At 46.7% G+C, this 20,142-nt stretch overlaps 1 protein-coding gene across 1 annotated transcript; it reads right to left on the reverse strand.

The window, feature by feature from the left end:
- Positions 1–13,241: 13,241 nt before the first annotated feature.
- S100A11 (S100 calcium binding protein A11) lies at positions 13,242–18,219 on the reverse strand. The gene is made up of 3 exons (XM_004472804.5): positions 18,072–18,219; positions 13,951–14,100; positions 13,242–13,563 (listed from the first exon to the last, which is right to left on the reverse strand). The coding sequence occupies exons 1-3, from the start codon at positions 18,072–18,074 to the stop codon at positions 13,399–13,401; spliced, it is 318 nt and encodes a 105-aa protein (XP_004472861.1). The 5' UTR covers positions 18,075–18,219; the 3' UTR covers positions 13,242–13,398.
- Positions 18,220–20,142: the final 1,923 nt, after the last annotated feature.

Consider the following 20,142-nt stretch of genomic DNA (forward strand, 5'->3'; position numbering starts at 1 on the left):
TTTACTTAGTATAATTTCTTTTTTTTTTAACCACTGATGGAGGAATGTTAATATATTACTTGGAGGAAGATCTTTAAGAATGAGTAAGAGTTAACCAAATGGGGAAGGCGGGGGAAAGAGGAAGTAAACAAGGGATATATGGAGACGTGCAGATCATTTGGGAAGTTTGGTGGTTACGAGGTGTGTGTCTGGAGGTTGCAAATCAGGCCATAGATACCATGAAGCGCCAGATTACAAAGAGCCCCTGGTGCCAAGTGAAGAAATTTGAACTTTATTTTGACTGCAGTGAGGAGACATGGACTGTATTTATGTTTTTCTGATGATAAAAATAATGGGTATCCAATGAGAGAAAACTGGAAATACAGACACATATCAAGACAAAAAGGAGTGTCCAGAGATAACTATTTTGGTAAACACATATCTACCAGATCCTGGCTATTTGAAGCATCTGCACCATCTGGTAGGTTGTTAGAAATGCAGAATCTCAGCCTCCACCCCAGACTCAGGGACTCAGAACCTGCATTTTAAACAAGATCCCCAGGTGATCGGTGTGCACACTGAAGTTTGTGATGCACAGCTTAGATGTTTGCTGGGGCCATCCTGGCTTTTTGTTTTTCTTTTTTCCCTTTTTTTTCTTACTCCCTGGCTTTTGAGACCCAAAGAGGACTGGCTCAACCCCCGCCATACGTGATGGCAAAAGAGTGCATCTCCTGTCCTCCCGGATGACCCGTGGGAGCTTCCAAGTTTCCTGAGGTGCCACTTCCTTTGCTGATGACAAAGCTGGATAGGTCTCTTCTGTCATCCAATCACTCAAGTTATTTTTGACATGTATCATGTTGTTAGCTCTGTGCTAAGGTTCTAAAAGGTTTGGAGGCACACAGGCTCGTGGTGAATTGAGCTCGCATAGAAACCTCCTCTTGCATTTAAAATACATAGAAGTGATAGAAAAAAAAATACAAACGCCAGAAAACAAGCAGGGGAAAATTCCCTAGATCAGAAACCAGAGAGATCGCCCTAAAGGAAAGATGCAGAGGGGACAGCAGTGGTAAGCAGGGGCTGGGACTGGCTCCACGAGGAACAGCTGGGGCTGTGGGCTGGAACCGTCAAGGCCGCCTGCACTAGGTCGCGACCAGAGGGCAGCTGCCTCCCTGTCCTGGGAGCAGAGACACCTGCACAAACAGGAGCTCAAAGCCGGGCGTCCTGAGGGCCAGGGCAAAAGCTGAGATGGAGCTGTGAGGCCGGCACTGGAGCCACTCTCACAGCAGGAATGGCATGAGGGCCGCTGGCAGGCCCCCTACCGGGAGGCCTTCCCATCTCAGGATTGGGGGAGAAACCCTAGGCTGAGCCGGCCAGGTCCACCGAGCTCCGGAGCACCAGCTGCTGAGACAAACTCTGCAAATGGAAAACTCTTGTTTGGAAAAAGAAAAAAAGAAAAAAAACAAAACACAAAACTGGAAAACATCTCTAAGAGCAATCTCAAAAGGTTTCTAAAATAAGGTTTAGTATTCTCAAATAGAAAAAGGAGGGGAAAGCAGCCATGAAATAAAAGCTGGAGATTATGAACAAGTGGAGATGATTATGAAGAATGAATCAGTTAGAAATCTTGACGTTGAAAAATATACTTTCTGAAATTAAAAAGGGAATAGATAGGCTGAATAATAGACCAGATGAAGCTGAATGGAACAAAAGGTGCATGGCAGTGTGTTCTGAAGTGCTTCACTGGGATTCAGAGGACAAGCGGAGTGTCACTGAGCAGAGTGAGCAGGGAGGCTTCTTGGAGATGCGAGTGTCGAGGTGGATGGTGTACACCGTGTGGGGTTAGGCCAAGTGGAGGGGGAGGACAAGGCCACATGGTTGAGTGGTTTTATCAGTCAGGGTTCTCCAGAGAAACAGAACCGATGGGAGATATATCTATCATCTCTCTCTCTCTCTCTCACTTTCTCCCCATCTACAGTTTTTATAGGAATTGGCAAATCTAATTTCCACAGGACAGACCACAAACTGCAAACTGATGAAGGTGAAGTTGTCTTCCCCAGGAGGAGGTGGCTGGCTAAAGAAGAGGCAGACAGACATTCTTCTTTCTTATTGCTGAAATCTTACCTTCTTGCTCTAAGACCTCCAACTGATTGGAGGAGGAGATTCCTCATTGCTGAGGGCAATCCCCTTTGCTTATCAGAGATGTGCTCAGTGGAAGATGCAACCGACTGATTAATGATGTAAATCCATCTACTGAACACCTTCGCAGTAACAATGAGGCCAGTGCTTGCTTGACCAAACAACTGGACACCATACCCTAACACATGATGGTTGACATCACAGTGCTTAGGACAGGGTTTTGAAGTCAGGCAGACTTGGCCTTGCCTCTTGCTTATATACTGTGAGGCCTGAGGAAAGTTTCCAGTCACTCTGTGCCTCAGTTTCCTCATATTTAAAATGGATGTAAATAATTGAGTTTATATTATAGGATTTTTAGGAGGAATAAAGGAGATAATGTATATACAGGTCCTAGACAGTGTATGGTACACAGTAAGTACTCAATAAATTATTAGCACTTGCCATTATTACTGTGTTTTTTTTTTAAGATTTATTATTTATTTCTCTCCCCCCCCACCCCCGTTGTCTGCTCTCTGTGTCCATTTGCTGTGTGTTCTTCTATGTCCGCTTGCATTATCCAGCAGCACTGGGAAACTATCTCTTTTTTGTTGTGTCATCTTGCTGCGTCAGCTCTCTGTATGTGCAGTGCCACTCATGGGCAGGCTGCGCTTTTTTTTTTCACATGGGGTAGCTCTCCTTGTGGGGCGCACTCCTTGCATGTGGGGCTCCCCTACGCGGGGGACACACCTGCGTGGCAGGGCACCCCTTGTGCACATCAGCACTGTGCGTGGGCCAGCTCATCACACGGGTCAGGAAGCCCCGGGTTTGGACCTTGGACCTCCCATGTGGTAGGTGGACGCCCTAGCCATTGGGCCAAATCTGCTTCCCAAGTTTCTTCATTAAATAATTACTAAGGGAGAGGAAGTAAAAGAAGGAGAAGAAGGAGGAAAAGGAGAGGGAGAGGGAAGAAGAGAGAGATAAGGAAGAATTGGAGACTTACTGCTTAAAAGACATGTAAGACACATATCAATCATTTGCAATATATGGGCCTTAATTTATTCTGATTTGAGTAAACTGTAAAAAAAAAACCTTTATAGGACAATTGGGGGAAATTGGGAATACTGGCTATTTGGTGATATGAAGGAATTCTTATAATTTTTAGGTGTGAATAATATTGTGGTTATGTTTTTAAAATAAGGAGTCCTTATCTTTTAGAGATATATACTGAAATGTTTATGGATGAAATGATATATTGTGTGGGATTTATTTCAAAACAATGTGCTGCTGGGGATGGCAGCAGGTAGGGATATCAACTAAACAAGATATTACCTATCAGATCATACTGTTCTATTTTTTGTAGAAATTTTCTATAAAAAAAGGACAGGATGTACAAAGAGTCATTTGTGCCTAGCATCCTCTTTCCAGGGCAATTTCACACTCATATTTGCCTGGAGTCTTCTAGCGGCTCTATAGGGGGGATACGGTAAGGGAGTATTATCTCCATTTTCCAGCTAAGGAAGAGGAGATGCAGACTTTGTCCAAGATCCCACAGCTGGTCCATGGCCGATCTGGGATCAAAATACAGGTTTTTTAAGACCCGTGGAAGAGGACAGTATGGTGTGATGGGAACCAAGTCAGCAGGAGACGAAGGCAGGGGGCTGGGGCGGTCAGCAGTGCCTGGCAGTGCCGTCTGTGGAGGACAGCGATGACGGGAACACGTTCTTGATCCCGGGGAGGGCAGTTTCAGCAGCTGCGGGGAGAAAGCCCGACTGCAGCGAGTCCAGGCGGTTTGCTGGAGCGGAAGTGAGCAGGGCGAGCCACCTCTGCTGCTAGTGGATATTAATTTACCCCTTCCCTGATTTCCACCCTTGGCTTTCTTCTTCCTCTGCCAGAAGTTGATTTCTCTAGGGCCTGGGCCTGGACCTCTAGGGCCTGGGCTCTTGGCCACCTGGTTTTGCATTCTTACCAGAAACCCCGTGACTCCGTAGATCCTGTTTAAAGGTAATGTTTTTTTCAAAAAAGATTTATTTATTTATTTCTCTCCCCTTCCTCCCCCACCCCAGTTGTCTGTTCTCTGTGTCTTCTTTGTCCACTTCTGTTGTTTCTTTTTGTTGTGTCAGCTCTCCGTGTGTGCGGCACCATTCCTGGGCAGGCTGCACTTTCTTTTGCGCTGGGCGGCTCTCCTTACGGGGCGCACTCCTTGCCCGTGGGGCTCTCCATGGCACTCCTTGCACACATCAGCACTGCCATAGGCCAGCTGCACACTTGTCAAGGAGGCCCAGGGTTTGAACTACGGACCTCCCATGTGATAGATGGACGCCCTAACCACTGGACCACCTCCACCGCCTAAAGATAATGTTGACACTAAGTTGCTGAGAGGATAAAATAGGAGTCTGGTTACCGGAGGGCTTCTGAGCATCTGGTGCCTCTCAGGTGAACTGGGGCGGCTCCTGCTGTGTCACCGTGAGCTTGATTTGCTGCGGATTCCCAGCCTGCGCGCCCCTCCCCGGCACACCCCTCTCCTGTCCCCTTGCTGGCTGCGGTCGCCCAGGAATGCTTTCAGTGGTGACTGGGGGTGGGTGTACAAGGTTAGGTTAGGGAGGGCGGGGAAACAAAGCCCGGATGATCACAGGAGCTGCACAGGTGTGGTCCTCTCCGACTCTGGCTGAATTCCCAACACGCGGGGACAGTGAGGTGGGCGGTGCCCTGAGTCACTGAGGTCCTCCCGGGGCCATGGCAGCTCCCTGCCTGTCACCAGAGCTGGGGCACGATCCCAGCTTCACGAGCTGGGATCCCGCATGGCTGTATGTGCCGACTGTAGACTCTCTGTGTGCTTCTTTCCAGTACACCTGTTTTTTCTTCTTCATGGAGTCCTGTTCTTGTTTTTCAGATTGTTTCTTATTTATATAAACTTTTCAAATAAACGCGGTAAAATCCATTCCAGATTGGGCTCTCTTTTGCTACTCGGGTGTGAAGGCACTCATCTGTTGCATATATGTGTGTGCTGTAATATTTGTCCGTGAGCCTATTTTAGTGGGATTTATCCTCCAAATGGTGGGAGCTTTCCCCATGAGGTGGGCTTGGTTTGCCTTTCCTAGGGTCGTGGGGTGCTTTCTGCTCTGGGGCAGCTTTTGAGCTAATTTCTAGGGATTTGGCACAGGAGCAGTGTGTCTGTGAACTCTACCCCTGCAGGGAGCACAGGCTTGGTGCTTTGATTTCGCTCAGATGACTTTGTCTCCTTGCAGGGCCTGTGCTGGGATGGTGGGCCCATCACCAACAGGGCGACCCTTCGGTGGCTCTCTCCATCTAAGTGCTCCCGAACCTTAGCCCCCTGCTGGGCCACACGGGCCCCCACTCTGGCTCACTCTTACAGCTGGGTTCCCTTTTTGCTTCTGGCACCTGGATATTTCTTTCTACCTTTTGTGCTGACAAAGTATTTAAACTCTGTGTGTGTGTGTGTGTATGATCTTTCTTGTTTTGCACTGTTTGCAGGAAAGGGGCTTCTGGTGTCTGCTCAATGCGTAATTATTGACAGAAGTTCTAGCACCATGGCCCAAATCTTCATCAAAAGGGATGGATCTTTGCTTGATTTTTCCTTCCTTATTTTTGCTCATTTAAAAAGAATTCGACCTGAATTAGGGTTGGTATTGTATTCTCTGCTTCCCTGTGACAATAATCACGGTGTGGCAGGGAAATACCAATCTTACCCTTCCACAATGTGCTGGATCTTCTGTTTGCCCCTCCAGACTTCCTTTCTACTCTTCTCTGTTCTGCTCCACCTTCCAGCCGGGTTGGCCAATGGGAGAGACTTGCTGGAGATCAGATAGTGGGAAGAGAGAAAAATCTGTATTTGTTCCCATGTGTCCTCCTGCCAGGCTGTGTTTTGACATTGGCTGCCCTTGTACACCTAAGGCCACAGCTTCTGTGAGTGGCCCCCCTTTTCCTGGATTCCAGTAACTGCTTCCTTACTTTCACCAGCCAGGCCTGTGGGTGGTAGCAGTTTCCTAATTTTGCTAGTCCCTGGGTGCTTTGCCACCCCTTGCTGGTTGCCTTTTCCCTGCCCACACCTTTGTAAGTAGTCCTTTCATTAAACGTGTTTCGTGTGGGGACCCTGACTGATACACACACTGTGCCCCAAGTCTGATTTTATAACACTATCATTTATTCATTCGCCAAGTAGTTTTTCAGACTATCATATGCTAGGAACCACATTAGGTACTAGCATTTAATTAGACTCCTGTTCTTGAGCTCAAAGTCAAGTTGAGGAAGTCAGGGAAGTAAAAAAAGCCATTACAATAGTGTTAAGTGCTATGGGAGAGGTACGAGCAGAGTATTGTGGAAGCATCAAATAAGAGCGTTAAAATGAGCCTTGGGAAGTTAGGCCCTGAACACTATTCCATCTATCTCTGGAAGTGGCTCCTCAGGAAACGGAGGTTGGCTATCACTGAGGGCACCAAGGTGGAAGGGAAAATGGACGTTAAATGTGTGGAACCAAAGTAAATGGGGGGTAAGAGAGGAGTTTCTTGAGAGTACACAAGGATGGATATAAAACATGTAATATTACACCATAACATATAGGAGATGACAGACTGATAATGTAAACCATAATGTAAAACATAGGATAACTAAAAATGTAAAGAACTGTGTATCCTAAAGTATGCACCATAATGTAAATACAGATGTCACCTTGTTAGAAAGCTAATGTCTCAGACTCTGTACATCACTTTAAGTAAATATGATATGAATAGGGCGTAAGAGTATCACTGTGGAAGGGAAAAGGTTTTCTGGTGGATGTGTGGGAGTGCTGTATATTATATATATACATTGCTGTGGTCTAGGACTCCTGTGAAGAAAAGCTGAATAATTGGGGGGGGGGGGGGGGGGAAATAGGATGTGGAATTTTTTCAAGTCAACATTCTTTATCTAAGTTCTTTATCTAACTTTATCCAAGTTCTTTATCTATCCTTTAAACTCATCGCTATATGCCATTCCCTAGTAAGGGACCATGACATTATATTGGGCTTCAAATTTCGGGGAGTTCTGGATCACAGAGTGTTTCAACAATGGCAATGGAGGGATACTGGTATGGGATACCAATGACAGATGATATATGACTGACAGGGAGCTGTACAGAACATATGCCCAGGGTGCATGGTAATGTTTGGATATACTCATAGTGGCAACAATTAAAAACCACAGTAGGGGGGGTACTGGGTTCCCGGCCAGTGGTGCTCTGTCGTGGTCCCTAGGGGAGCAGCGACAGTCTCCCAGGTACAGTGGTGGGGACCGGGAGGGAGTGAGGGTTCAACAGTGAGCCCCTGATACTAATGACTATGCTTGTGAGCTGATAAACCCAAAATAATAACAAGGCCTAGAGCAACTTTGTGCCTGGGAATTCCCTTCTGTCAGCCTTCATGTTACTCAAATGTGGCCAGTCTCGAAGCCAAACTCAGCATGTAAATGCAATGCCTTCCCCCCAGCGTGGGACATGACACCCGGGGATGAGCCTCCCTGGCAACGAGGGACCACTATCAACTACCAACTGATGATGCAACTGGAAAATGACCTTATATGGAAGGTTCAATGCGGATCAGCAGAATATCCATGTCTACATAAAATACCATGACTTTAAAATGCTGTTTGACCTAAAGTAAGGGGGAAATGGAAAGGAGAAATGAGTTTATATGGCTACGAGTTTCTAAAAAAGAGTCTGGAGGCTGGCAGAAGGTTTGCCCTCATGCACAACTGAGCAGAGTCAGAGAGACAGATAAAGCAGATACAACCCCCAGATATTGGTTCCTTTGAGGGCTAAAGAGACCCATGGGAGTTATGGTCATGGCCGATGGGGTTAACTACCAGGGCAGATGGCCCCTCTTTGGAAATGGTGTTTATGTGTGATGAATCTGGACTCAGATGGGATCTCCCTTCATAAGACTTTCATGCTAATGTGCTGGAGGTGCAGTTAATGTTGGGGTTTAAGATATATTTAGGGGATTTGAATCTCTGGACTGACAATGTGATAGCCAGATCCTGAGCCTCAACAGACTCCAGCACCTACAATCTGATTTATTGGACTTACCACACTCAGCTAAGATGGAGGTGAAGAAGGACAACCACCACACCATGGAGCCTAGAGTGATTACAACTGAAAATGGGAGGATTGCATCCAGCATCCAGGTGGAATCTGAGCCTCCTCTTGACATAAAGGTGCAATGGACACAACCAATCCAGTGTCCACATAGAAGAGGTGGCATTGGATTGGGAAAAGTGGACATAATGGACAAAGGGTATGGGGAAAGGCAGGAAGAGATGAGAGGTGGAGGCGTCTTCGGGACATGGAGCTGCCCTGGATGGTGCTTCAGAGGTAATCACCGGACATTGTAAATCCTCACAGGGCCTACATGATGGAATAGAGGAGAGTATGGGCCATGATGTGAACCAATGTATATGAGGTGCAGAGGTGCCCAAAGATGTACTTACCAAATCCAATGGATGTGTCATGATGATGGGAACGAGTGTTGTTGGGGGGGGGGAGAGGGGGGGTGGGGGGGTGGGGTTGAATGGGACCTCACATATATATTTTTAATGTAATATTATTACAAATTCAATAAAAAATAAAAAAATTTAAAAAAAAAAAAAAAAAAAAAAATGAGCCTTGGGTAGGGATGCGTGTTAGGGAGGTAATCCTTGTGCAGCTCTATAAGATGAGTAGGATTTTGACAGGTGGAAAGCCTTCAGGGCAGTAAGAAGAGCGCGTATGAAGGCACAGAAGTGCCTTCTGTTCAGGGGTGCTGGGCAAGTCTGCACAGAAGCTGTGTTCGCAGGGCAGACACAGGCTGGGCAGGCAGGCAGGGGCCAGACCACAAACACACTTGAGTGCCCCAAAGAGTCTGGGTTTCAACCTGCACGTTAAGAGGAACCGATGACCAGTTTTAACCATTGAAGTGACACCATCAGGATGGCTTTTAAAAACTCTCTTTGGTAGCCCAGGTAGCAGAGATTGAGCTGAGGAAAGGGAGAAGAGTTAGAGTTTATTGCAAAATGGTAGCTGCCTCACTGCTGAAGCATATGGTCCAGTGATTGACTGATAAATAACCAAAAATTGATTATTCTTAAAAATCATACAAATAATTTACTTCAGTATTTTGTATGTTATCTTTCTTGCATAAATCATGTTCACAAAGATTTCCAATTTCTTTCTTTTTTTAGTGGAGAATTTAAAGATATTTATAAAATAATCCAAGTGAAAATTACTTCTAGTTTCAGGAATTTTTTCCTTCTTGTTTATAGTTGTCTCCGCCACACCTACAACAACTGCAATTATCTTCAGTGAATTTCTCTGATCAAGTCTTTGCAAAGAATTCAATTTGGCTTTCGTAAAGCAGCATCTGTCAGCACTCTTAGTCTATTGGTTTATGGAACGTTTAGTTAAATCACCTTTGAGAAGTCACAAATACACTTAGTGAACACATAATTCCGCTAGGGGGCATACGAGTGCACAGGCTACAAATGTCCATTAGTCTTAGACATTTGAGGTCCTGTGGGTATTTTTTTAAAATTTATTTTTTATTTTTTTATAGAGGGAATGGAAAGATGGTTAAGTAATGATTAGTTAAGAGAGAGACGAAAATAAGGCAATGAAGATAGAGAGAAAAGGATGAATATGCAAGGGGTAAATCCCAAGAACCAATGACTGTTTGGGAAAAGAAGTCTAGGATTATTTCTAGGTTCCTGGCTCCAGTGCAAGATGTTGTAAAAATTCACTGAACTGGGGAATGAAGCAAGAGGATCAGGTTGAGAAAGATGTTGAATCTAGGTTTAAACACGTTTTATTTGAGATATGTGTGTTCTTTTGTGCTCGCTTATGTTCTTATCAGCGGCACCCGGAATCTGTGTCTCTTTTTGTTGTGTCATCTTGCTGCATCAGCTCTCCTTGTGTGCAGTGCCACTCCTGGGCAGGCTGCACTTTTTTTTTGCGCTGGGCGGCTCTCCTTATGGGGCACACTCCTTGCGCGTGGGGCTCCCCTATGTGGGCGACACCCCTGCGTGACACGGCACTGCTTGCGCACATCGGCTCTGCGCATGGGCCAGCTCATCACATGCGTCAGGAGGCCCTGGTTTGAACCTTGGACCTCCCATGTAGTAGGCGGATGCCCTATCCTTTGGGCCAAATCCGCTTCCCTGTTCCTTGTTTTTAAAGTATTGGTTTCCGCTTTATCTTGCAACAACCCTTAATGATCTCTTCTCCAATTCTTGGTAATTGTAATTTGGGTAGGAGCCCACCCCAGTTCTAAGATCAAGTATAAAAAATAGGCAAAAATTAATCAGTGTACTGCATTCCTCTGGACACAGTATTTGCCCCAGGGGTGGTCATGTGATCTAAGCCAGTCCAAAGAGAGGATATCTCAGCATTTTGCTGAGATTTCTGGGGTAGGACTCTTGTTTTTTTTTCTTTCTTCCCCTTCCTAGTGGATTCTAATTTAAGAGGTCAAAGCTCTAGAAATGCTGATGGCTGTCTTGAGACCACAGGAAAAGGATCCTGAGAATGGAGCCAAAATGGAAGAAACAGAGCCAAGGAATTTAAACAAAGATACCAGCTCCTGGAGCAGTGCTAAAGCTAAAACTATTCCTTAACTGTGCCATTACATGAGTCAATAAATTCCTGTTGTTGCTTAAAACAATTTAAAAGGAATCTCCTATCACTTGTAACAAGAAGAATCCCAGCTGTGGGACATCTAGGTAGAGATTTTAGGTTAAATAGAAGGAAGGAAAAGAGAGGGAAGGATAGATGGATAGGAGGAAGGGTGGGCAAATGGGTAGATGGATAGATGGGTGATGGGCAGATGGATGAATGAATGAGAAGCTGGAAAGACTCAATAATGAATGAACAGATGGATCGATGAGAAGGTGGATAAAAGGATGGATGGATGGGTGAATGGATGAATGAATATGTAGAGTCTGTGAAGTGCTATGCAGTGGACACTTGTGAATTTCTATGTGGGAGCAATAATCTGGTTGGATGCCAGTCTTTTTTTTCCTTTATTCATTTTTTAAAAAATATTACATTCAAAAAATATGAGGTCCCCATTCACCCCCACCGCCCCCACCCCACCACTCCCCCCACAGTAACACTCTCTCCCATCATCATGACACATCCATTGCATCTGGTGAGTACATCTCTGGGCATCGCTGCACCCCATGGCCTGTGGTGGATGCCAGTCTTGATGCTATACTTTTAGAACACTTTATGTGAAATTGAGAAATTTCCAATTGTTCATATGAAAGAAAGGGAGCAGAGTTAAAGCCCTGTTAAGCTACCCCTCAGCACTCCCACTGCAGGTATGACTGTTATATTCTATAACAGTGAGAGTCTCAGAATCCACATGCCTAAGACTCAAAGTTTTCGAGGATCTGCGTTTCTAAAATTTAGAATTTAAGACTGAGCGTCTCTGAGAACCCTCTATGTCTACTAATTTGAGTCATGTAGTATGTACCAGGCACTGTTCTAAGTACTTTTCAAAGACTAGCTCCTCTAATTCCTGCAACCACCCACTGTTCTCATAATAAGGCACAGAGCCTACCTTCTTAACGTGTTCTCTTCTTCAGCTCTGACATGCTGCTACTGCCTCTTTATTTTCTCCTTTCCTGAGTCTTCTTTCATTTAAACTGTCCCCGAACTGGGAGTACTTCTCCCTCTTTTCTCTGCTTATGTTTGCTTCTCCAGCTAGGTCTTCTCTCCAAACTAAAATTGAAGATGCCCACTGGGCATTGCCAACTGGCACTCTGAACACAATATACCCTCACTGAGCTCCTGAACAAATGTCTTCTCATGTCCCTCTCTCCATCACCTACCTTGCTTATAATAGGCACTTCACAGAAGTTCGATTTGAAGTTTGGATTAGAAGCTTGGTACTGATTGGCTCTTACTTATCATAACTTGAGTCAGCCAGGTCAGGGAAGTAAAAATTCCCTGGCTGGTTCTCTGGAGCCATGTTGTCTTAGAGCCAAGGTCAGTGATTTCCTTGGTATAATAGCTCCCCATAACCTTGAGATGCCTGATGGGTTTGCATCTCTTCCTTGGCTCAGTGCTCTTTGGTACAGTGACACTTTTCCTTTCATACAGGGTATATCTGCTAAGGGAATAATATGGAGACTTCCACTGACTACAGAACTCTCAACCCCCTCCTCCCACACTGCTAATGAATTAAAAGACACGCAAACAATTCTATTTGAAGAACTTGGGACTTCCTAGTTTGAGTCACCAGCCTTCATTCTGGAATATCAAAGCCAGAAAGTATCTGAAATGATCAAATCCATTCCACTTAATTTATGAATGAAGAAACTGTGGTCCTGAGAGATTTTTGCTAAGAAGTTAAAACTCACATAGATGGATAAGGAATCAGAGCTTCTCTGGAAATGCACAGGGAAACTTCCCCCTGTGCTTCTTAGGGATGATTGTACACTGCTAAAGCAAGCATCTTTCTCTCATCAATTATCTTGAACCCTAGGTCAGCCTCTTCCTAAACTCTCTCCTTGCTGCTTAATCAGAGGCCTAAGACAATGAAAAACCAATGTTGACACTAGCCTAGGACAAGCTTAAATAAGAAGGAAACCCACAGCCCAACATAAAGAACTTGGCACCGCTAGTTTCCATTCTATTCCTCACACATTCCAGCTCCTTCTCACCTCAGGACCTTTGCCCTTGCTGTTCCTCCTCCTGAAATGCCTCTTCTTCCTTCAAATCTCAGCACGAACGTCACCTACTCAAAATAGTGGCCTCCTCCAGCCCCCATTCATCAGTAACATACAGCCCGTAGGCTTTATCACCCTCTGAAATTTGTTTATTCATTCATTGTTTTCTCCCACAATGAGAAAGTAAGCTCAGTGATGGCAGGACCTTGTCTGTCTTGCACCATATTTTAGAGCCTGTGACAGTGCCTGTAGTAAGGTTGAATAAATACTTAATGAGTGAATGACGACAATAAATGCAGGCTCTCCATCAGCCTGAGTAACTTAGAGATGTGTCTCTGTTTGTATTATTAGTCAAAGTTATGGGCATTTTTACTATTTTCTGTGCAGCTTCTGATAACTGCTTCCATCACTCTAGTTTATTTTCCTCCTTTCCTCGCACAAATTTACTGACTCTCTTGTGTGTGATTTAAAAAAACATTTTATTATTACCAGCAGAAGTGGCCTGTGGAGGTGGGTGCACTGGGCTTAGGGTGTGTGGGCTGTGCAGAGCAGACGGCGAGGGGGAGGCTGCAAGGAAAGGGGGTGGGTTTGGAAATTAGGCCCAGGGACTCCTCAGATTTTCTTGCAGCCTGTGGAAGCTTTTGTGACGAAGGAATCATGGCAAGCCTGGGCCAACCCGCCAATGAGATTAAGGAATTCTTGGAAATCCAGCTTTCCATCACAGTTGATGTCTAGTTTCTTCATCATGCGGTCAAGAACACCGGGGTCCTTCTGGTTCTGCAAATAAAATAATAATAATGATGATGATGATAGCACCTTTATACTGCCCTTTTGAAGGTGTGTTCAAATAAGGTGCCTCTCCTTAAATGGAATAAGTGAATCACTACTCCCCATGTTATATAGTCGGCATATATTGATCTTCAAAACACATCTTACTTCAAAAGGAAGGAGAAGAGATGGTCCTTTAATAGTCATGCACAGCTCACCCCGAGGCCTAGGGGCTCAGACTGGGTTCTTAGGACCGCCCAGCTAGGGGTGGGGTAGAAAGGAGGCTTGGTGAGCTACCTGCCATTGCTGGAGTGTGGGGAGCCAGCTGCTGGCCTTTCATTCCCAGGCCTTGCTTCATGCTATGGGTGGTCTGGTGGGAGGAGCTGGGACCAGTACCTTTGTGAACGCAGCCAGTTCTGTATTCATGAAGTTTAGGAACTCTCTCTTGGAGAGGGTGCAGTCACCATCCCGTCCCGCATACTTCTGGAAGACGGCGATCAGGGACTCAATGCACCGCTCAGTCTCGGTGGGGCTGGACACTTTTGCCTTTGGAGGAAAAAAACCAAAGGGCTCAGACAAGGGTACGATGACAAGGGCTGGATGCTGGACCACACTCCAGAGAATTCTGTCTTCTCATTTTGGACCATTTTCTAAGAAACAGAGTCATTTTTTAGAGGATATAGGCTGGGGTGAGGGTAGAAGCAAGACAACCACAGAAAGCCACATTTTGTGAGCTTTCTTCCAATGCCTCCTCATAGGTTTACTCCAGGTGGAGCAGAGTGAGGGTAAATATGGGGTATGAGGAATGTTTGAAAGCACTAAAGTAGACTGCCTAGAAGTGGGTGGGGCCAAAAGGCTTACTGGTATTTTTAGAACGTGTTGGTACTACATATCCACAAACCCAGAGGCACACCCGACACTGTCTATAGAGTGAATAAGAGGGTATACAGACTACTGTAATGAAGGAAATGCCAGTTCTTTTTAAAGCAATACTGAATTCCTGGGAATCATACATTATTTCAAAGAAAACTAAAAGCATAGCTGTTATTGCCTATGGGTGGAGGATCTAAAACTTTGGGGATTTTCAAAAGTGGCTTGCATACTTGAAAGTCAGGGACCATTAATTTTACACATGAAGAAACTGAGGCATGAAAAGGGAATCGACATGGCAGAGAATCTTGGCCTCCCTTTTTTTTAAAGCTTCTTATTTATAAAGATTTATTTTTAAAATTTATTTCTCTCCCCCCCCCCAGTTGTTTGCTCTGTGTGTCCATTCACTGTGTGTTCTTCTGTGACCGCTTCTATCCTTATCAGTGGCACCGGGAATCTGTGTTTCTTTTTGTTGCGTTACCTTGTTGTGTCAGCTCTCCCTGTGTGCGGTGCCACTCCTGGGCAGGCTTCACTTTCTTTCGCGCTGGGCAGCTCTCCTTATGGGGCTCCCTTATGCGGGGACACCCCTGTGTGGCAGGGCACTCCTCGCGCGCATCAGCACTGCGCATGGGCCAGCTGCACATGGGTCAAGGAGGCCCAGGGTTTGAACAGCGAACCTTCCATGTGGTAGACGGATGACCTATCCATTGGGCCAAGTCCGCTTCCCTGGCCTCCTTTTTCTACAGTCCTAGGCTTTTGCTCCTACTTCCATGTGCTGGTAATTCCCCCAGGGATAAACAGTGAAGTCTTTCTGGAGGTTGCTTCAAACCAGGAAAGTTCTTAGGTGGCTGCCAGCACTTAACTCCCATGGGGTCTACAAAGCTGAACCACACGAATGTTGAGTGCACCAGAAGATTCAAATTCTTTGCTGGGCTCTTCTTTCCTCATAATAAATTCTTCCAGTAAATTCTATTCTGCTGAGCCTGGCTGTCATTCTAGCCAGAACCTGGGGCCCCAGGAGTGAGAGTTACTGGCCTCCCCCTGGTGGATAAGAACTGCAACTGCAGACTTTCAGGGAAATGCCCTGCCACACCCTTTTTCTGAGGCTTTATCCCCGCAGAATTACCGATGATTCCTGTTTGGATTGCAATTTAGTATTTACCTTGTAATTTGTTCTTGGGATGCACTCACTCCTGGAGCGCAGAGCTAGAGGCTTTCAGCCCAGTAATGAACAGTTGCTAAGGATCCGGTTACTGATCTGAGCGCTGAGCTGCACAGCTGCCTGCCTCCTCGCGCCCTGTCCCTACCCTAGCCTTCTCACCTCTGGCTCGCGGGTGCGTTGCCAGCCTAGCTCAGACGCCTGCCGCTCATTGCCTCTTGGAGCATTACAGCCTCTGAACTCTTCAGGAGGTGGATCCTTTCCCAACAGTCATATTGTTGGGACTATTCCCCCCCATCCCCCCAAAAGGGAACTATTCTTAAGGAGGAAAAAGTGTTGGTAGGCTCAGGATTTGGGGAGAAACAAAATACTATCGCCTAGAAACTGATGTGTTTGCACAAACATGCTCTTCTTATCGGGGCCAAAATCTCACTGATTTACTTATGTGTCCGATGACTGGGAGAAGGTTGGCTGGGAGGACACTCCAGATAGGCAGGTCTCAAGCTGAGGGGCAAGGGCTTTGGGGCCTTTCTCTAGAGAGATGCTTCCCCTGCCCCTGTTCCTTGTAGAACTCAGACTGCTTTCATTTTCCCGGCTCAGAATGGTTCTCTGCTTTTTTTTTTTTCTCCCTCTAAAATCTGTCTGGACTATAATTTTGTCTATTTTTGTTTTCTTTTGAAATCTATTGCCATCAGACACATGAAGAAAACTAAAACCTCTTTGTATCCCCCACCCACCCCAGGTAAGAAACACAATTATCAAATGACTGAATGGATTTGTATAATTTGCAGAGCTTGAGGGGACTTTGGAGTCAGTTCCAGTCCGCAGAGTTGAAGGTTTTGCCCGAGATGGAACAGTGACTGATGAGAATCAGCTCTCCAGACCTGCACCTGGTGCTCTCAACAGCTGCAGTCTGGGGCGTTTCATTTGGTGGGAGCCATGACGGGAAGGAGAAAACAATGAGATACATGGATACAGGAAAGAATGAAAACACAACAACATACTAAGCACTCAACATCTGTGGAAAGGCCATGGATTCAAGGCCATGTCCACCTTCCTCAAGGCAATAAATCCAGTTATTTTCACCACGCCTTAGTTCCGAGTCAGCCTGTTCAAAGAACCAAGGCGCATTCCGCAGGGAAAGGACAAGAAGGAAAAAGTAGGTGGCACAGTGGATGTAGCTCAAGTGGTTGAGCGCCTACGTCCCACGTACTAGGCGCCGGGTTTGATCCCCCACGTCTCCTAAAAAAAGAAAAAGTAGTTGGGGATACAGTTTGACTTTAAAGCAGGGGTCGGCAAACTTTTTTTTGGGTAACGGGCCAGTACCTATTTTAGGCTTTGCGGCCGTCACAACCAGGTAGTTGCTGCTCGCGTAGCAGCAAAGCAACCACAGAAAATACATAAAGGAATGGGCGTTATTGATGAATACTAAAATTATAAGTTCATATAATTTTCACAGGTCACGAAATATTCTTTTTCTTCAACCACTTAAAAATGTAAAAACCATTCTTAGCAGTGGGGTGTGCAGAAACAAGCGGCTGCTGGGATTGGGGCCGCGAGCCTGCGGCTGGCAGCAAAGGAGGTGGGGGGTTAATGGAGAAGGTAGAGAGCTGAAGCGGAGAGGAAGGAGCGGACGGGAGAAAGCCGGTGAGGCAGGGCGTGCCTCCACCGCAAGGCGGAAGAAGGGGAGGAGGAGGGGGCTGGCGGGGAGGGGCCTCCCGCCTTCCGGGCGGTGGTTCCGGGCGCGCGCCGAGGCCCGCCTCGGTTTTTGTCTTTGCGTCTTGGCCGCCTGCCCGCGGCTAACTGAAACTCTGACTTTCCCCAGGACTCGCCGACCAAGTTCTGAAATGCCCCCCAGAAAGTTCACTGGAAGAAAGCGGAGGCCTCCAAGCCCCGGCCTTCAACTTTCTCTCACTGGGAGACCCTTGCCCGGGGACTCCCGCACCAAGGGGGCCCAGATCGCAACTCGCTGCGGCCCAGGCAGAGAAGAAGCGGCGTCGACGGCCCGAACCCAGGAGGGCCCCGAACCCAGGAGGATCCCGAAACCGAGAAGGGTCCCAAACCCGAGAAGGGCCCCGAACCCAGGAGGGCCCCGAACCCGAGAAGGGTCGCGAACCCGAGGGGGGCCCCGAACCCGAGAAGGGCCCCGAACCCGAGGGGGGCCCCGAACCCGAGAAGTGTCGCGAACCCGAGGGGGGCCCCCGAATCCAGGAGGGCCTCGAACCCGAGGAGCGCCCGGCGGGCAGGGAGGCCCCAGCGCCGAGGCGGCCGCGCCTCCCGCTCCCCGGCAGCGGCCCTCGCCTTTCCCGGGAAAGCACAAAGACCCGCCGGCTGCCGCGCCCAGGCGTGGTTTTAGGGCTCCTTCCTTCCACGGCCACAGATAAGATAACGCCGGGTGGAAAGCGTGCTGTTGCTTTTTTTTTTTTCCCCCTCTCCCCAATATCTTTTCATTTAAGAGGATGAGAAAGTTTAAAAAAGCTGGGCTTACCATGGTGGAGTGGAGCGCAGAGCGCACACTGGGGCTCGTCGCGGCGCCGAGAGCTCTGGGCTGGGCCGCGCGGCCCACGCCCTTCCTCCCCGCCGCTCCTGCGCCCTGGCCGGCCCCTCGCCTCCGGTTGGTCGGCGCGGGGTCCGCCGGTCTGGACTTGCCGGCGGACGGCCTTTGCGAAACTCATTGCCGCACTTCACAACTCCCCGGAAATTCCATAGAGGATTTTCATGGCCCTCTCTCAGTCTTCATCTCTCTCCTCTTCCCGCGGACTTTGAAGGGTTTGCCTTTTCAGAATGAAAAGTTTTGCTTAGTGGTTTTCGGGAAGTCCCTATATCTGCGGGTCTTTTCCACGTACGTACGAGCTCGTTCTGTAGGTTAGATACGCGGAAAGGCCGCTTTTGAAAATGTAAAAGGGAGCCTTATGCAAAGTGTGGGTCTTGATGCCACATTATCAGTTCCTGGGACAGGGGCCATCTATTCCTCCACACTAAAGATATTTAACGGAGTAATCGGTGATGATTTGGCGATTAATGCCAAGTGCAGCACCCTTCTCTCAAACCTACAACAGAAAACTCCTGTAATTAAAAGTTGACCAGTACTAGCAGGGCATTTATCTGTGCCCTGTTTGCAATGGAGTAGGGAGGAAAGAACCTTGTGTTAAGAATCAGAAGGGGTCACCAGGGGCTGGAGGAAATGGGGTAGTAGGTAGTTTCTGAATGGGGTGGGGAAACAGTGGTGGTAATGGATGGTGGTGATGGTAGCACAACATTGTGAATATAATGAATACCGCTGAAGTGCACAATTAAAACAGTTAAAATGGGAAATTTTGTGCTATATATGTAGGTCACCACAGTTAAAAACAGCTAGAAACTCTGAGTTCTAATCCTGGGTCTAGTACTTCTTTATTGTAATATTTCCATTTGCTCATTGTAAAAGCGGATCACACCGGCCCATTCTGCTTCTTAGGATTATTATGTTTGTCAAATGAAATAATGGATCTGAGAGGCCTTCAAAAACTGTAAAGTAGACTAAAATGAAAGCTAATGGCCTATGGGGCATTTTGTAAGTTGCTTCCTTGCAGCTACTCCTGCAGGGCATCTCCCAGCACAGAATGCCAAATCTTTATTTGTACTCGCAGCAACTCTAGATCCCCATTTTCAGTTGTTTGCTTATAAATCCACTTCTATCTTTATTTGTACTCTCAGCAACTCTAGATCCCCATTTTCAGTTGTTTGCTTATAAATCCACTTCTAAGTCTCACCTGCCACTCAGGCTCAATAATTAAAGAAATAACTTGTCTTCCTTAAACTTGTTTCTCTTACCAGCTTTCTTGTCTCTGCTAATGGTACATTCTTCCATTCTCCTGAGTCTTACTTTTTTTGTCTTTATTCATTTTTTTAATATTACGCTAAAAAAATATGAGGTCCCCATATATCCCCTACCCACCTCACCCCACTCCTCCCCCCATAGCAACATTCTCCTACATCATCATGAGACATTCATTGCATTTGGTGAATACATCTCTGAGCATCGTTGCACCTCATGGTCAACGGTCCACATCATAGCCCACACTCTCTCACGATCCATCCACTGGGCCATGGGAGGACAGACAATGTCCAGTAATTGTCCCTGCAGCACCACCCAGGACAACTTCAAGTCCTGAAAACGCCCCCACATCTCATCTCTTCCTCCCATTCCCCACACCCAGCAGCCATCATGGCCACTTTCTCCACACCAATGCCACATTTTCTTCGATTACTAATCACAATAGTTAATGAATAGAATATCAGTAAGTTCACTCTAATCCATGTTCTGTTCCTCCACCCTGTGGACCTTGGATTGGTTGTGTCCACTCCACATCTATATCAAGAGGGGGCTTAGATTCCACATGGATGCTGGATGCAATCCTCCTGCTTCCAGTTGTAGGCACTCTTGACTCCATGGTGTGGTGGTTGACCTTCTTCAACTCCATGTTAGCTGAGTGGGGTAAGTTCAGTAAATTAGAGTGTAGGAGCTGAAGGACATTGAGGCTCAGGGCCTGGCTATCATATGGTCAGTCCAGAGATTC

The sequence above is a fragment of the Dasypus novemcinctus genome, chromosome 13 (genome assembly GCF_030445035.2).
Source record: "Dasypus novemcinctus isolate mDasNov1 chromosome 13, mDasNov1.1.hap2, whole genome shotgun sequence".
NCBI lineage: Eukaryota > Metazoa > Chordata > Mammalia > Cingulata > Dasypodidae > Dasypus > Dasypus novemcinctus.

What these genes read in the sequence shown, in the direction of transcription:
- S100A11 (XM_004472804.5), bottom strand. An exon ending in AACTGGCTGCGTTCACAAAG is followed by an intron (nt 13,564 to 13,950) that starts GTACTGGTCCCA and finishes TTTTATTTGCAG; the next exon opens with AACCAGAAGGACCCCGGTGT.